Below are 16,917 nucleotides of genomic sequence, written 5' to 3' on the forward strand. Positions count from 1 at the left end.
CTGTGAATTATCCCCTATTACAGATGAGGAAATTGAGGCTCAGATAAATTAAATGACTTAGTTGCCCATGGTCACGTAGTCGACTAGTGTCAGAACTGGGTTTAGAACTCGGGTCTCTTGCTTCCTAGGTAGTCAAAGGCTGAGTCCAGGTTGGAGTTTAGGGCATTACCATCTTCCAGGCATCTTTTCTGAGCCTTCTGGTCTAGCAGCAGAAGTCCTTGGAAACTCATTTGTTTTCTCCTCTGACAGTTGGGTGTATAGTAATGGACAGGTCCCTCTGGGATACTCATAGCAAAAGACAATCTTCATAGATATAGTGGAGAAAGAATGCCATGCAAGTATCGGGCTCGCTGGTCTCCCCGTCACATATGGATAAAATCTCTTTCAGGGTCAAACTGGTCCTTGTGGTTATGGGACAATGGTGTGAGAATTCCTCTCCGAAAGAGAGGGGGGAGGGGGAGACGTCTTTCTAGGCAGCCCTAGTGTGCCTGGGTCAACCTCCCATTCTGCATCTCTATCTCACTCAATTCTCCAGCCACTCTTCTTTATTGCAGAAGTGGCTAGAGACTGGCATGTGTCTTTTTGGGATCACATGTTGACATTTGACTCCTTGGGGAGGAAAAGGTTAGGATTTGGATCCTCTTGCTCACTAGGTTTATAGGAGATTGAGAAGTGGCATTTGGGGATGGGGAAGACTGAAAGATATCTTCCCCTCTCCCCCCCACTTGTTTCTGCTGGTGGATGGAATTTTGGCAGAGAGCATATGATGCCATCTTTTGTTTGAAGACTGCCCTCTGCAAAAAAGAAAACTGAAAAGTGGTTGGGCTATGGTCAAGAAGGGTGAGTGGTGACCTAAACCCATGGAAGTTGGAAGTTCTGAGGAGCTGAATTTAAAGTGATCATCTGTCCCTCATTAGGGAGGGTGGTTACAATTTTGGGGTCCTGTCCTGTCACCCCAAATTTCTCCTCTGAGACTGCTGAAAATATGCCTTGCTGGGTGGCAGGAGGGGCCTGCCTCAGCCTTGGCTTTGATGCAGCAAAGTGGAGGAATTGTTGGTGGGGGGAGGAACGGCAGGGAGAATCGCATTGCTTCTTTTCCCCTTCCCCAACTTTCTGCCCTTTGTAGCCAGAAAACCATGAAGGGAGGTGTCGAGCACTGTTCTCAGCACTGGGGTAGACATAAGCTAATCCGATCAGACACTGTCCCTGTCCCATATGGGGATCACAATCTAAGTGGAAGGGAGAACAGGTATTAAATCCTCATTTTACAGAAGATGAAACTGAGGTACAGCAGACAAGTGATGGAGCTGGGATCTGCTGCTTCTGGTTAACAAAAGTTTTAGCTTCAAATGGACAGCTCTTTCTGGCCACTGCATCTCACAGAGCTTGCTGTGGCCACTTAATCATGGTGAGTGCTTCTGTAGCAGCAGAACTGGCAGCTAACTCTCTTCCTCTCTTCAAAGCCCTACTGAGAGCCTTCCCAGACTGAGCCCCCCTTTCCCTCTGATCCCCTTCGCTTCCCCTCAGCACTGTGCTCACTTGTATATATTATTTATTACCCTATTTATTCTGTTAATGAGGTTTATATCTCCTTGATTCTATTTATCTTGATGTTGTTGCTTTGTATTGTTTTGTTCTGTTTTGCTTTGCTGTCTTCCCCATTTAGAATGTGAGCCAGTCACTAGGCAGGGATTGTCTCTATCTGTTGCCAAATTGTACATTCCAAGTGCATAGTCCAGTGTTCTGCACATAGTAAGTGCTCAATAAATACTACTGAATGAATGAATGAAGCAGTAACAGGTGAATGTGTATTACACTCTTCCGTGGTTTTCCTCTTTGTCACTCTCTTCTTCACTCTGGGACTCTTGCTATCTTCTCTCTCTCTCTCTCTCTCTCTCTCTCTCTCTCTCTCTTTCTGACCCTTACATGGCAAGAATTTAAGAAATAACTAATAACCTGTTTGTCCTCCCTGCCCAACCTTAAATTCCCCAAGTTTGGTAACCTAAGCCCAACTCCATTCAACTTCTAACAGCTCTCAGTCATTCACTAGTGTAAGTGAACAGAAAGATAGCATGCTTCCTGTACTAGGATTGGTGATGCTTTACTGGCACTTACGAAGCAGGAAATTTGATTTAGAAGGTGTGTATTTAAGAGGGGAATTCAGGTCTTTCAAAAATAGAAGTAATGATCTAATATAACAGGGTTTATAGATTGCAGGTTGGAATTTCCAATGATATCAATTTGTTTGACTCTCAAATACAGAATTATGATTCAGTAATATTCATTGAATATCTACAATGTTCTTCACAATTCAGGAGAAGCAAGGGGTGGGGAGGAGATAGGGGTAAAAAATGTGACCTTCCCTCCCCTTGCTTGGATCAGAACTGGGAAACCCAGGTCAGTCTTCTACCACATTCTATATGTTCAAGATTAATTTCTGAATTCGTGTGGCTTATTGTTTTATTGTGAGACTGAGATCAAATTATTTTTGTTTCCTTATTGTCATCAAAAAAGGGTCATGTGGTGTTTCCTCAATGTAACAATTTTTTTTTCTTATTCTTCAATATCATTAAGACCGAGGATGATAGTGCAGAGGAGAGGGTAGGGGAACCAGCCCATAGAGGGATAAGACAGATCACTGGCCTGAACCTGAAAAGACACCTGTAATTTGAAATGGGAGAGGGCAGTTACATAGTAGAGGGAGCACTGATAATTCTCTTGTCGTATTGCCATTTTCTAGGCTAAATACATTTGCCACCAATTTTGACTAATAAATAATGGCAAACATTCAGATTAACTTTTTTTTTGCTCCTAGCTGTTTTACCATTAATTATTTTGGTCCCTTTATACTTTTTAACATGAATTGAAAGCACTCTTAACTAACACCAAGAGGTTAAGCAACTTTTCCAAAGCTATTAAGTGAAGTTGATTTTGCTGAGCCATTGGCAGTCTTAATATTGAACAGATGCTTTTTTAAGGCAGAGGAAAGAGTTTAGTTGGGGAAGGAGGTAAACTAGAAATAGGGCAGTTCTCTGCCAGTTTAACTTAGAAAAGCTTTTAAAGAAAGACAGGAAAGTTTACCAATTATAAGCTTTTTCTTCTTAGAATTTAAGCTTACGAGTTTATGCCCACTATATAATTACATTTTAATATTTGCATACAAAAGCTATGTAAAAATTCATTTTTTTCCAAATATACAAATTTTCTTTTTGGATAGTTGAAAACATTTGTGATCACAGATTTTAATATAGTTTTAGGCTGAAAAAATATTACCAATCTAGCAATATCACATAACACTGTTTGCAAAAAAAAAAATACATCATCCAATGTTCTTTAAGTCTTTCACTATACTGTGTAGCACTTTCCTCACTTTTCAGGGCATGAACATATTAGCAAAAATAGTTCATTTGTGTTTGTCTTATGAAAAACTAATTTGGTGTTTACCTACAAGCAAATTAATAGAGAAAAGTTAAGGAAGAACCAAAAGAGGAAAGAAATGACAATGTCAGCTGTTTCATGCCCTGATATTTTCATTTCCAACTTAACATGTATAGTTAAATAAAGTGTCATTTTTCTGTCTTAACATTGTGCTCAGTAATTTACATGAGACTAATCTACACCCTGGTTGTAGATTTACATTTGATTGTCTTGTGCATAAAGAGGGTTAGCTTTTAAAAGTTGTTTAACTGTGCAATGGAGAGCCACAAACTGCGTATTACCTGCACAATATTGCTTTTGAAGGCAACATTAGTTAATGTGGATACACACAAGAAATGCATACTTTTTGCATCTGCAAACATTTATACAGCACAGGGAAAACTCTGTGATAAGGCCAAACCTTTTTTTTTTCCTTCACATTTCTTTTAGCTCAATGTAGGTTGTCGGTTTTTTTTTTTAACTTGTGAAGCAAAAATTTAAATTGTAAAAAATACACATACGGTGAATCTTTAGCTGGAAAATAAATATCTACATCACACTACGATAAATTTTTTCTCTATAAAATTTAAATACAGATCATATTATATCACTATCAAAAGAAACACTATGTTAATATTTCCATATTACTGTAATAACAGGAAAATTAAGAGCTTATTTTAGGACCTGATGGACCCAGCTGTTGGAAAGAATGACACATTTCAAATGCTTGAATTGCTCTTTTCAGAACTAGGATGTTTTCCTTGGGTGTTGATTTTAAATTCAGTTAATGAAAAAGGTTTAGCCTTACAAATGCTGGCTACATCTCAAAACCATAAGACCGATTTTTTAAAACTGATGTTTCATGCAGCAAAAGGTCAATATGACACATACAGTTTAGAGTTCCATAGAATAAAAATACATCACTAACAATGACATGCTTTGAGAGTGATCAACAGCTCCATCAAAGCTGAATCCTTCTTGAGGAAAAGGTGTGGTGTTTTCGCTCACGCACCTGTTCATGGAAGAGCAAGTGATTAGCGGTCCACAGAAACAAGGCTGGAATTCTAAAATCTACAGGTCAGGCACAGTGTGGACTGTCGTTCTGAGCTCACTGAACACTGTGTATGCTCTACTCTAGAAGTAAATGTCAAGATTTCAAGGGAACGAGATTAAGACATAAAAGCTTGCCATTAGAAACCAAAGGCAGCTGACACAAGAAGGAAAACTCTGCTCCCAATTGCAGTGTTTCAGTCTAAAGTTCTTACCATTTTCACTGAGCAAAAGTAGGAGACACCCCCAAGAAGCTGACTGATAAGTCAGGTTCCACAGAAATGTTCAGCCCTATAGGGATGTTGCTAGGGTGGCAAAAAGATATTTTGCTCAAGGGGTACTTTATCCAAAGGTCATCAGGTGATTACCATTGGACCAAAATAAATCACTATGGATTACTGAGCCCTTGGTGAATCCTAAATAAACATCATTTTTTGGCTAGAAATCTCCAATCCTCTCCCTCCTCCTTAGACATACCAAATACTGAAAACATTTCTCTGGAATTTTAACTCCTTTCCAGCCCATTGGTTGTGTTGCTATGTGAACAACCCCTAGCAGAACTTAATTATGGTCAGACCTGATTTCAGTCTATTGGTCAGTTGGCACAATCTGAATCCTTCTTTCCATGGAACTTGCCTAGCTTATTTCAATCATATCTTATCATTTGGCTTTTTAACGCTGTTCATATCCCTGCTCCTCCATTAAGAGGGAGGACATAGAGAGGCTATGTCCTCCTAGAGTCGGTTCATTCACTAGAATCATTTTATGTGCTCTCCCCAAATACTAATGTGAAACTCATCAGAGCAAAGTGTTCTAAACAACTCGTAAACTTCAGTTGTGGACTAATAGAGCTAGGACTAGGAATGAAGAAAACACTAGGAATTATTTTCTTTTTGCGATTTTCATGTTTTTGATGCTTGATTACTTTGACTAAACCTTCACACTTTTAGTGGGTTTGGCAGAGCTAGGAACAGTAGTCCCTTCACTTGGCCATCCTGTAAACATTGTGCACCATGAAAGGCCAACACGGAGAAACGCTCAGTGTCAAAAATGCCTGTGCTACTGATGCACCAGCGTGGGGGTGAGCATTTTCCCCTTCAGTTTCTTCACAAGTAAAATGCTTTAATATAAACCCATTTTTCATTGTCTCTTGTGAAGGCCCTTGAGTTATAAACATCCCTCTGGAGCAGTGCCCCCAAGAACCAAGCAGAGGGCCCCAAGTGAGGAGGGGAGTACAGTTATTCTGTCTTGGTCTAGGGATATTAAAACCCTGGCTACAGTGGCGGGTGAGGGGGATCAAGAGAAAGTCTTGAGTGAAGAAGATAAAGCCGAGTACCCGTTAACTGGAGGTCTTTTTCCCTAATGCTACTTTTAAGTGTTTAGACCACTCCGGTTATCTTCAACTCAGAATGCAGATAATCCCTTTCCATACACTATTCCTAAAATTAGGCTACTTACATGTTTGTCCCGATATTTTGATTTGAAAATTTCATCCACAGAGCAAGCTGGTGTCAGCTTAGAGAAGATTGTCTCCCACGTAGGTAATGAATGGAAAGAATTTCAGGGATGTAGGGGTTGACCTGATGGAACAATGTCAGTAACAAATGACATTCCATTGTGAATTTGTTTTCCCATTGAAATTTTCTCAGCATCTTGAAATGAGCCAGAGGGCTCAGAACTAAATATATTGTTGGGCAGTTGGTGGGCTACTGAAAAGGACTAGCTTTGACTTAAACTTTGGCTTTCTTGGATTTCTTGACCTTTTTTTTTGTGGTTACTCATTCTGGATCTTTGAGTCTCCTTTTATAAGGAGACTGCACAAAATTGCTAGATTAAAAAAAATGACAGTATATCTGATTTTATAGGACACAAATACTCATATGAATGTGAGCCCAAAAATGCTGCTAACATGGCCAGGATAAATAGAATTCTCTAGGAATATGGTCATGATTTCTCCAGACTGACCATGAAAAAAACTAGAACATGCATCTGATCATAAGATCATTTGTGCCCAGTAAAATGAGGTGTAACTGGAAAAAGTCATTACAGGGTCAGAATGGCAACATTTCAGAGGCCTTCCAGTTTCCTGGGTGTTCTGCAGATTCCTCTCCTGTCTCTCACATCAGGGCTGGATGAGAGCTGGTGATCACTTTGTGCTGGTGACTTGGTGATTTCTTGTTCACTGATAAACTTTCAAAGCATTCACATCAAAGGACTGAAGAACAAAATGCAATAGTCACAAGTACCCGCATTAAAGGGACATTTTCATCCATGTCTATGCACAAAAAACCCCCCAAACAAAAAAAAACAACCCTCCCTCCCACAAATGAAAAGAAACAAATAAACAAACAAACAAAAAGAGCTAGGCAATGGAATGAAATGACTCCCAGTAGTGCTGTAGGAATTATGAGAAACAATCCAGTCATTCTAATCCTCAAACACTTCCAAGAACAATGGTGGAAAGAGTTCCGTGGGGCATTCCACCTTCATGTGCAGGAAGCGACTGGCGTGGCAGGCTCCTATCATTCGCAGATCTGTCACCTTCATCAGCAGTTTTGGCCAAAAGTGCGCAACGTGGTGTTTTCGGTAATTGATATAGTGTTCAAAGGCCAGCAGAAAACCCTCTTGACACTTTTCTATCCTCTCGACACTTGCGAGTCCTGGGCGATCTGGCAGAGAGGAGAAACAGGAGCTGTTATTCTTGGGGAAAGGTAGTTATGGTATCGATTCAGCACATGCTTTACATCAGGCATGGGGGATTAATATACTATGGGGGTAACTGGTTCAGACATGATCCTGGTCCCCTATAATGTAGTCCTAATTTCCAAGTATTGGTCTTCCCCCACCTAGACTGTGAGCTAGGAAGAAGACAAATATCTGGAAATGACTATATTATCAACAACACAAACCACACATTAATGAAGCAGTGTGGCTTAATGGATAGAACTTGGGCCCTGGGAGACAGAAGGATTACCATTTGTCTACCGTGTGAACTTGGGCAAATCAGTTCTCTTCTCTGAGCCTTAGTTACCTCACCTGTAAAATGGGGATTAAGACTGTGGGACATAGACTGTATGCAGCCTGATTAGCTTGTATCTACCCCAGCTCTTAACCAACACCATAAAATAAAAATAGGAGCAATTCAATTTTAATAGTAAGCATAAATGATACATGAAGGGGGCAGAACTGAAGCTCCTCCTCACTCCATTTGATGGTTATGGTCATTAATAATAATGATAGTTAACTGTAGGTATTTTTTAAACACTAGGGCCAAATATGGCATTACATGCTAGGGAAGGTATGGTGAAGGTAGATCAGACCCAATCCCTTTCCCACATAGGCTCATAGTCCAAGTGAGAGAAGACCAGGTAATTCAATCCCCATTTTACAGATGAAACTGGGCCACAGAGAAGTTAAGTGGCTTGCCCAAAGTCATACAGCAAACAAATGATGGAACTGGGATTAGAACCAAGGTCTCCTGACTTCCAGGGCTGTGCTCCTTCCACTCAGACCACACTGCTTTTGGTTAACAAAGGAAAGCTGTATCTTAAAAATGACCACTCTTTTTGGGCTTTGCCTCTCGCTAAGTTTACTGTGGGCATTTAACTGGTAGAAAAGTCACAGCTCTGCTATCTGGTACAGTCCAAAGGGAGTAGCTGGTGAAGTCCCAATTTCAGATAACTGATGGTTACTTAAAACAAACTATTTCAAATCGTGCCATTTTCTAGATACTTTTAATATTCACATTCATTAGCACACCAGCATAAAACAGCACCCGGGAACTTCTCAATCGATAGAGCACTGAAATGATTATGATGCAGAAAGTGTGAGACAGCACTGCCTTTAATTCTACAACCACCACTGAAACAGAGCTGCACATGCAGCCATTAACTCTTCCTTCTGGGATTCAAGAGGGGCCGCTGAAGGCCTGACAATGCCCAGGGGTTATCCACATTGCTTTCCATAGTTCTGGTTGTTGATCTGGAAGATGGAGACTGTGCCAAACCCCGGAAGCTTTTGTGCGTAAATCCTTTATCAACTTGCTTACTGTTTTCGCCTTTTCTGCAAGAAAGTTGAGGCAGATTGGGCATTCGTATTACTTCTTGGGTAGTATTTCATGGCTGCCTTTCAGGAACTTTAAATGAATCAAAAGCTGAAGCAGCCTTTACCCATTTTATCCTTTGCACTAAAATCTCTTTTGCTGTTAGACTCCGGAGTTCAAGAAGTCTTAGATCTAGGTTCCAAGCCCCAAGATTACAATTATTGGCCATGTGACTCTCAGCAAAAGCTAGTCTACCAGAGTTGGTGGTGGTGGAGGAACCAGAGAAAATTCCCATTACCGCAAGACAGTTCTCAGACTGACACAACAATTTAGTGTAATGTACAGGGAGGGAAAAACGGAGAAAGCTAAATCAGAATTGAGGGTCTACACGCCATCCCCACTGGGAAGTAGACGAGCTTTAATGCATACATAGTCTCCCATAAATGCCCAGCGAATTTCCTTTGAACCTTGGCATGGATCGTCACAATCAATGAATCGTATTTATTGAGCACTTTGTGTACTGAGCACCTGGAAGAGTACAACAGAATTAGCAGATATGTTCCCATAATAATAATAATGGTATTAATAAAGCGCTTACTATGTGTTAACCACTGTTCTAAGCACTAGGTTAGATATAAACTAATCTGATTTGTACATAATCCAAATCTCACATGGGGCTCAGTCTTAATCCCCATTTTACAGATGAGGTAATCGAGGCACAGAGAAGTTAAGTCACTTGCCTAAGGTCACACAGTAGACAAATGGTGGAGCTGGGATTAGAACCCAGGTCCTTCTGACTCCCACACCTGTACTCTATGTACTAGATCATACTTAAGGAGCTCCTAGTCCAGTCCAGCCCAGGGAGAAGGGTCTCCAGAAAAGCTGCCTGATGGGACTGAGCAGGTGGGGCAAGAGAGAAATCAAGAGTTCTCTCTCCTGACTTTAAAGGTGCTACTGGGCTTGCAGATTGGGTTTCATCATACCCTTGATCCTATTTATTGCTATTGTTCTTGTCTGTCTGTCTCCCCCAGTTAGATTGACTGTCTCTGTTACTGATTTGTACATTCCAAACACTTAGTACAGTGGTCTGCACATAGTAAGCGCTCAATAAATACTATTGAATGAATGAATGAAATTCCCAGGGACTTTTAGAAAATGAATTTCAATAGCAAATGCTGGAAAGATGTCTCAGTTCTGTCTTCCAGTATGGATCCTGTCATTTCTTCAGCCAGGCTCTACATAGCCTCACTTTCACTTATTTTTGCATCAGGTTCAGTCTCTGTCAGTTCAACCTCTTTGTCAGCTGCACCTTATTTATCCCATTTTCATGAAATTGCTGAAGAAATGTCCTTCAGCATTTCAAGAATTTAACTTTCACTTTTTCTTTGAAACTTTCAAGGTAATGTAATCTTTATCAGAAGATGGTTCTGCAACTCAGCTGGCCACAATTTAATTCATCCCTCAGTATTGTCACAATAGAATACCAGGCACAAGTAACATTCATACTCTCTTTCAACTCCTCAGCCATAGGTTTTTTCAGGAACACTCTTCTGTAAGAATGCTTCATAATGGGGATCGTGTCCCGGTCCATAACAAGTAAAATTACTTTGGTAGTAAGGAAGATGGTTCAATAATGGTAATAACCCAGGATGAGCACTACAGTGTCTAACCATCAAATAGCTTTGCTATCTTTGGGCCAGTCTGTGCTTCTAAAACATTCTTTCAACAGAGGTACAAAAACTAATCATAAAAAAGTCTTTGCTTATCCATGAGCTTTTAAAACTATGTCATATTGATTGAGTGCTTACTATGTGCAGAGCACTGTACTAAGTGCTTGGGAGAGTACAATTATAAAAGAGGTGGTAGAACTGAACTACAAGTAAATGTTTAACATAATAATTCTCTTTGAGCTCTAATTTCCATAAACCACAAGATTGATTTTCTGTGACCCAGCAATATTATCAAGTGGAGGAACAGTTAGTCTGCTTTCCTTCTGTGTGACACTCCTGCAGCTGCTAAGCCAGCACATGGTAGGCCAGTTTTATCAGCATTCTCAGTTTGTTCAGCAAACAAATCATGTCCAGCAATTACATTTACATTTTCAAAGGATAAATCACCTTCATTGGCCCTTGATGACGTTTACATCATGCAAGCCATCTGCCAGAAAGTGTACCTGGTACATTCCATTAAAGTTGCCTGTAAAAATGTTTTTCTCTTTTAAAGGAGAGTTGGGCCAGAGATAGTCACCTTCCTAATGTTTCCACAAAAACCATTCATGTAAAACAGTCTTGTTTTTATTTGGGTAGTGGGCCACAGTTCTGTTAGCTTCAGAATGTACTAAGACCTGGAGCAACCGGTTCTACCTGAGTCTTCTTGACATTTATATGGTGGATTAGAAGCAGCGTGGCCTAGTGGATAGGGCATGGGCTGGGAACCTGAAGGACCTGGGTTTTAATCCTGGCTCCACCACTTGATGGCTGCGTTACCTAGGACAAATCACTTCTTTGGGCCTCAGTTGCCTCATCGTAAAATGGGGATTAAGACTGAGAGCCCCATGTGGGACAGGGACTGTATCCCCTCTGACTAATTTGTATCTACCCTAGTGTTTAGAATGGTGCTTGGCACGTAGTAAGTGCTTAACAAGTACCATTATTATGAACTGGCATTATATTCTTTCATCAAACCATTCCTATTTTTCCCCTTTTCAAAAATGTTCCTATCTGTTTGAATGTCAATACACTCACACTTCTCTCCCCTGCTTTTGAGGGTTTATTTAATTGGTAAACCTCACCATGTTAAAATGATGCTAGAATTTTAGGAACTATATCAGGAACCACACAGAGGAATAAGGTGACCTAGGCTGAAAAAATTTCAAATGTGTTTTCATGAGATGAATATTCCTTTCTCTCCTGATTTTAGACTTTTTGTTTTATTTCCCCCACTTCCCTCTCCTCCTCATGGAGTGGTTCCAAGGTCTGGACTCTTTTTGAGCTGCCTTTCCCATTCACAGCATACTTACTCATGACTTTCCCAAGGTCACAAAGCAGGTCAGGGCCAGAGCTGGGATTAGAACCTGTTTCTCATTTCTCTCAGCCCTGTGCTCTGTCCACTAGGCCACACCCTACAACTAATCCCCTAATTTAGAATTAGTGTTTTAGAAATGGCCCCACCTACATTAGCAAGCAGCCTGCTTTATCACAACTCTTTCATGATTCTGTCTTCTTGCAGCTCTGTCCTGCTTCTGATCCATGTTCTTAAGATGCTCCATTGTTGCTGCGGACCCCTCCACTCCCACCCCCCAAAAAACAGCCTCAAACCAGGCTCTAGCTTCCATCAGAGAATAGAGTTGGTTAGAATTAAAAATTCCCAGAATGGTCTTTGTTGCCCACTTGGCTCTTTGCCACCATAAACACTTTTTCTTCTTGTTTTGTTTTTGTTTTGAGCTATTGTAGAGACTCAAGGTATGCCCCTACTTCTGGACTGGTCAAAACACTGACCAGACTCACGTTTCTGTTAACTTTGAGGAAGAGGGTCAACAAATGTTCCATGAGTAGATTTTTGTTGGGGAAAGGTTCTTGGGGAGTTGGGGAGACTGGTGGGGAGAGGGAGGAGAGTGAGTGAGGGAATGAGAGGATATAATTTTCTCTGTAAGTGGGATTTGCTGTGTAAACTTGTTTTTCTATTCTGAAGCATAGATTTTGCTAAGATGTCTGGTAGAGCTGTTTTGATTTTGGAGCAATAACGTGAACAGCACTTACAACACTTTCCTGATCTCTCTTCTCCTTCCTTGCATCTTTGGCTGTTTTTTGTCATTTTCTTCCTCTTCAACTCTTACCAACTCTTTGTTAATCCTTTCCTCCTTCTTCTTCCTTTTCTTTTTCTGAGTGTTTCTTTTTTCTTCTATCTTCCAGTCTGTCTTCTCCTTTCTCAGCTTGATTTTCTTCTGTCCCTATACCTTTCTGCTCCCTCTCCTTTCACCCATTATTCTCATAATTGACTACCTTCTTGGCTGTTCTTCCGGGGATGGGGAGGTGGGTAGGTCCAGAAACTAAAGGCAGTCCCCAAACTACACAGCAGCTGTTAATCAAGAGTACTTTTAGGACTAATGAAGTGTACACGAGGTGGTCATAAGAGAAGAAACACTGCCTGCATGTACCTTAGGCTTTGAGTGCTGAATTATGAGGAAAAATATTAGTGGGATTTGACAGAGTAGCATCCAAACTCCCCTCTCAGGATCACACCTGGACAGTTTTCATTACTCTACCAGTCTCAGCTATGGGAGGGAAAGTCAAGCAGAGGTATACCCATTCCATTCCTACCTTGGGCAGGGGCTAGTGCGTGGAAGGTAATCTGCTACAAGTCAGAACTCACCTGGGCATCAGCAGCATGGGAGAGAGTTGAGGGCAGAAACTCAAGTTTACTGCATGGAAGAAGGCAATAGTAAACCACTTCCATATTTTTACTATGGAAACTCTATGGATATGCTACCAGAACAATTATATATGCAGATGGGGTGTACTGGGAGAGATGTATCCATGGAGTCACTGTGGCTCAGAGACAACTTGACAGCATAAGTCAAAACAGGCATCCAAACTACCCATATGTCAAACTCCTGGTGAATGAAGACATCTACTAGGAATTTGGGAACATTAAAGAAGCCCCATTGAAGCCAGAAACCCCATCTGTCACTATTACTGAATAGGTATCTATATCTCTGACAATAGTGGAGGATTATTATTATTATTTTTTTATGGTACTTGTTAAGTGCTTACCATCACTCTCCCCACCTTCAAAACCTTAGTAAAAGCACATCTCTTCCAAGAGGCCTTTCCCGACTAAACCCTATTTCCTTTTTTTCCATTTCCTTCTCTGTCAGCCTTGCACTTGAATTTGCACCCTTTATTCACTTCTTCAGCCCCACAGCACTTATGTACTTATCCAAAATTCCTTATATTAATTATATGGATTCATTATATTAATCTTTCTCCCCCTCTAGACTGTAAGAGTGTTGTGGGCAGGGAACATCCTACCAACTCTGCTATATTGTACTCCTCCCAAGCTCTTAGTACAGTGCATATAGTAAGTGCTTAATAAATAAGTGATTAATTACTGTGCTAGGCATTGTACTAAGCATTGCAATATATTATAAGCTAATCAGGTTGGACCCAGTCCATGTCTCACAGGGGCCTCAGTCTTAATGCCCATTTTACAGATGATGTAACTGAAGCACAGAGAAGTGAAGTGACTTGTCCAAGATCACAGAGCAGACAAGTGGCAGAGCCAGAATTAGAACTTAGGTCCTTCTGACTCCCAGGCCTGTGCTCCTCCAAGAGACCGTGCTGCTTCTAAGTTTATGGAGTTACTTTCACCAAGCCAAGCAAGGTATCATCAATGCCTTGTGAGCTTGTGGTTTTGACAATGGGGATGCTTTTATACCTCATATCATTTTACACATAAATTAAGGAGCAATATGTGACAAGTGATATGATCAAGTTGAAACCAAGGACTTCTCCAACCCTTCTCCATCCAACTCTAACTCTTCAAAGTTAAGTCCCTGAAACAAGTTGTAAAGGAACTGCCAAATGCCAAAGACAGTGCTCTAGAAGTCCACACCCAACAAGCATTCAGGTGGTTAGTTTACCAAAAAGGTTCATAAAGCATAAAAGGCTGACAATTTACTTGAAGATAGCTGAGGTTCAGTATGACCCAGCCCCAGGCAATCTGACACGAAACATACAACCAAATGCAAACATTGCATTTTGCTGGATGGGTAGCACATTGGCATTAAGCTCCAGCCCAAATGAAGACAGAGCAATGTCGTGTCCTTCGTCCTTTAGGAATGGACATTCCATAATCTTGAGGTGTGTTTACCTGCCATATTCATACATTCAATTGCGTTCATTAAGCGCTTAGTGACCACAGAGCACTGTACTAAGCACTTGGGAGGCTACAATAAAACAATATGTCATGACACCTTTCTGCTTGCCATACATGAGCATCCCTAAGTGAGGGACTCTGAAACACAGACAGTTCCCCGGCTGGTAAAATTTCACTAAGATTAGTCATCTTGGAACCTGAAGTGTTAATAGATGCGCTTTAGCAAATCTATTTACAGCTTGTTAATGAGGTAGACCTTGTTAGACTACTAATATATTTTTAGATTTGGCAAAATATTTCCAAACAGATGTTACGTTTGTGCCACATGGACTCAGCACTGTGTAGCGTTTAGTTGATCAGCACTGTTACAGGTTCAGGAACCAACTCCTTGTCGGAACCAACTCCCTGTCTTTGTGGCAGAATTTAGGATTCAGAATTTAACACCTTATTACAATGCCTGGCGCATAGTAAGCACTTAAATTCCATTAAAAAAATTGTACTGTGCCTTTGTGCAAAGTTTTGAATGGACGGACAATGAAGACAGACTGGCTGACTCTTAAGGGTCAATCTAATGCAGCATTCTATCTGACAGTGGTAACGGAGCACCTTTGGAGAAACAGCTTGAAGTTACTCTCTGGCCCATCCTAATATCTAAGAATGTACTAATTTTTCTTTATACACTTCTAATTTCCCTCTAGTAATCCACTGTGGACCTCTTAAAACCCCTACCCTCACCCCCTCTCAGATGGTTAGCCCCGTGTTGCTCAGGGATTATGTCTGATCTGTCTGGTATCTACCCCAGCTTTTAGCACAGTGCTTGGCACATAGTAAGTGCTCACTAAATACCATCATTAGAAAGACCCCATTTGACCTATTGGTATTTTGGTATTAATGCTTTAGCAAAGTTCTTTTGCTTTTCACTCTCCAGTGAAGAAATGTTTCAATCAATGGTATTTATTGAGCAATTATTGTGTGCAGAGCACTGTACTAAGCACTCAAAAGGGCACGATACAGTGGAGTTATAGGCCCGATCTTCCTTTTGCTCATTTTTAATGTACCATCTTAAGGGCTTTGTTTTAGGGTGTGGCCTTCATAAAATCTCCCCTGCTCTTCTCCAATACCACCCTCCTCCTGCCCCCTCTTCAACTTTCTCATCTTTCTTAGAGGTCTCTCAAGAGGAGATCTGCCTCCTCTTAAAATCTGCCCCCTCCACTTCAACTCCATTCCTTCAGACCTTATTAAAATACTTGTCCCCTCCCTTCTTTTTTCCCTTACTGCCATCTTCAACTTCTCATTCTCCAGTGGCTCCTTTCCTACTACTTTCAAACCTACCCATGTATTCCCTGTATTAAAAACAAAAAAAACCCCTCTCCCTTGACTCCAGAGCAGACTTCAGTTATTGCCCAATTCCTTTAGACTCTAAGCTCGTTGTAGGAAGGGAATGTGTCCGTTTATTCTTATATTGTACTCTCCCAAGCACTTAGTACAGTGCTCTGCACATAGTAAGTACTCAATAAATAAGGTGAATGAATCTCTCCTACCATTCCTTTCCAAATTCCTCCAGCAAGTTGTTTATCCCTGCTGCTATCATCGACTCTTCTCCAATTCTCTCCTTGACCCCCACAATCTGGCTTCTGTCCCCTCCACTCCAAGGAAACGGCCCTCTTTAAGGTACCAGTGACCGCCTTTCCAAATCCAATGACCTTTTGACTTCTCAGTTGCCTTCAACACTGTGGACCACCCTTCTCTCCTGGATATATTATCCAACTGTGGCTTCACAGACATTTTACTTTCCTGGTTCCCTTCCTATCCTTCTGGCCACTCATTCTCAGTCTCTTTTGAGGACTCCTCATCTGCTTCCCACAAAGTTCAATTCTGGGTCCTTTCTATTCTCCATCTATACCACTTCTTTAGGGAATTCATTCACTCCCACAGCTTCAACTATCATATCTCTGTGGATTATTCCCAAATCTACTTCTCCAGGCCCTCCCGCTTCTTCTCTGGAGTCTTGTATTTCCTCTTGCCTTTAAGACATCTCTATTTTGGATGTCCTGCTGGCATCTCAAACTGAAAATGTCCAAAACAGAACTCATTATCTTCCCACCCAAATTTTCTCCTCCCTGAGACTTTCCCATCACTGTAGACAATCCATCATTCTTTTTGTCTTACATGCCCATAACTTTGGCATTATCCTTACCTTATCTCTCTCATTCAATCCAATTATTCAGCCTGTCACCAAATCTTCCTGTCTCTCCCCTCTCCAGTCCACATTTCATTGTGCTGCCTGAATTATTTTTCTAAAAGTACATTCAATCCACATCTCTCCATATCTCAAAACCTTCCATTGGTTGCTCATCCAACTCTGCATCAAATAGAGACTCCTTACCCTTGCCTTTAAGGCACTCAATCAGCTCCCCCTCCTTCCTGACCTCCTACTCCTATAACCCAATATGCTCACTTCATTCCTCTAATGCCAGCCTGCTCATTGTGCCTCGATCTTGTCTTGTCATGACCTCTGGCCCATCCCTCCT

At 41.1% G+C, this 16,917-nt stretch overlaps 1 protein-coding gene across 16 annotated transcripts in view; it reads right to left on the bottom strand.

Moving 5' to 3' along the window:
- Positions 1-3,076: 3,076 nt before the first annotated feature.
- THRB (thyroid hormone receptor beta) overlaps positions 3,077-16,917 on the bottom strand; it is a 303,177-nt gene continuing 289,336 nt past the window's right edge. For 15 of the 16 annotated variants that reach the window (XM_039912994.1, XM_039912991.1, XM_039912988.1 and 12 more), the window contains one exon: positions 3,077-7,136. In XM_039912994.1, the coding sequence (XP_039768928.1) occupies positions 6,895-7,136 (242 nt within the window). In that variant the 3' untranslated portion in view covers positions 3,077-6,894. The remainder of the gene's footprint in view (positions 7,137-16,917) is intronic. The other variant, XR_003761496.2, reaches the window with a different exon arrangement.

The sequence above is a fragment of the Ornithorhynchus anatinus genome, chromosome 8, assembly GCF_004115215.2.
Source record: "Ornithorhynchus anatinus isolate Pmale09 chromosome 8, mOrnAna1.pri.v4, whole genome shotgun sequence".
Classification (NCBI taxonomy): domain Eukaryota; kingdom Metazoa; phylum Chordata; class Mammalia; order Monotremata; family Ornithorhynchidae; genus Ornithorhynchus; species Ornithorhynchus anatinus.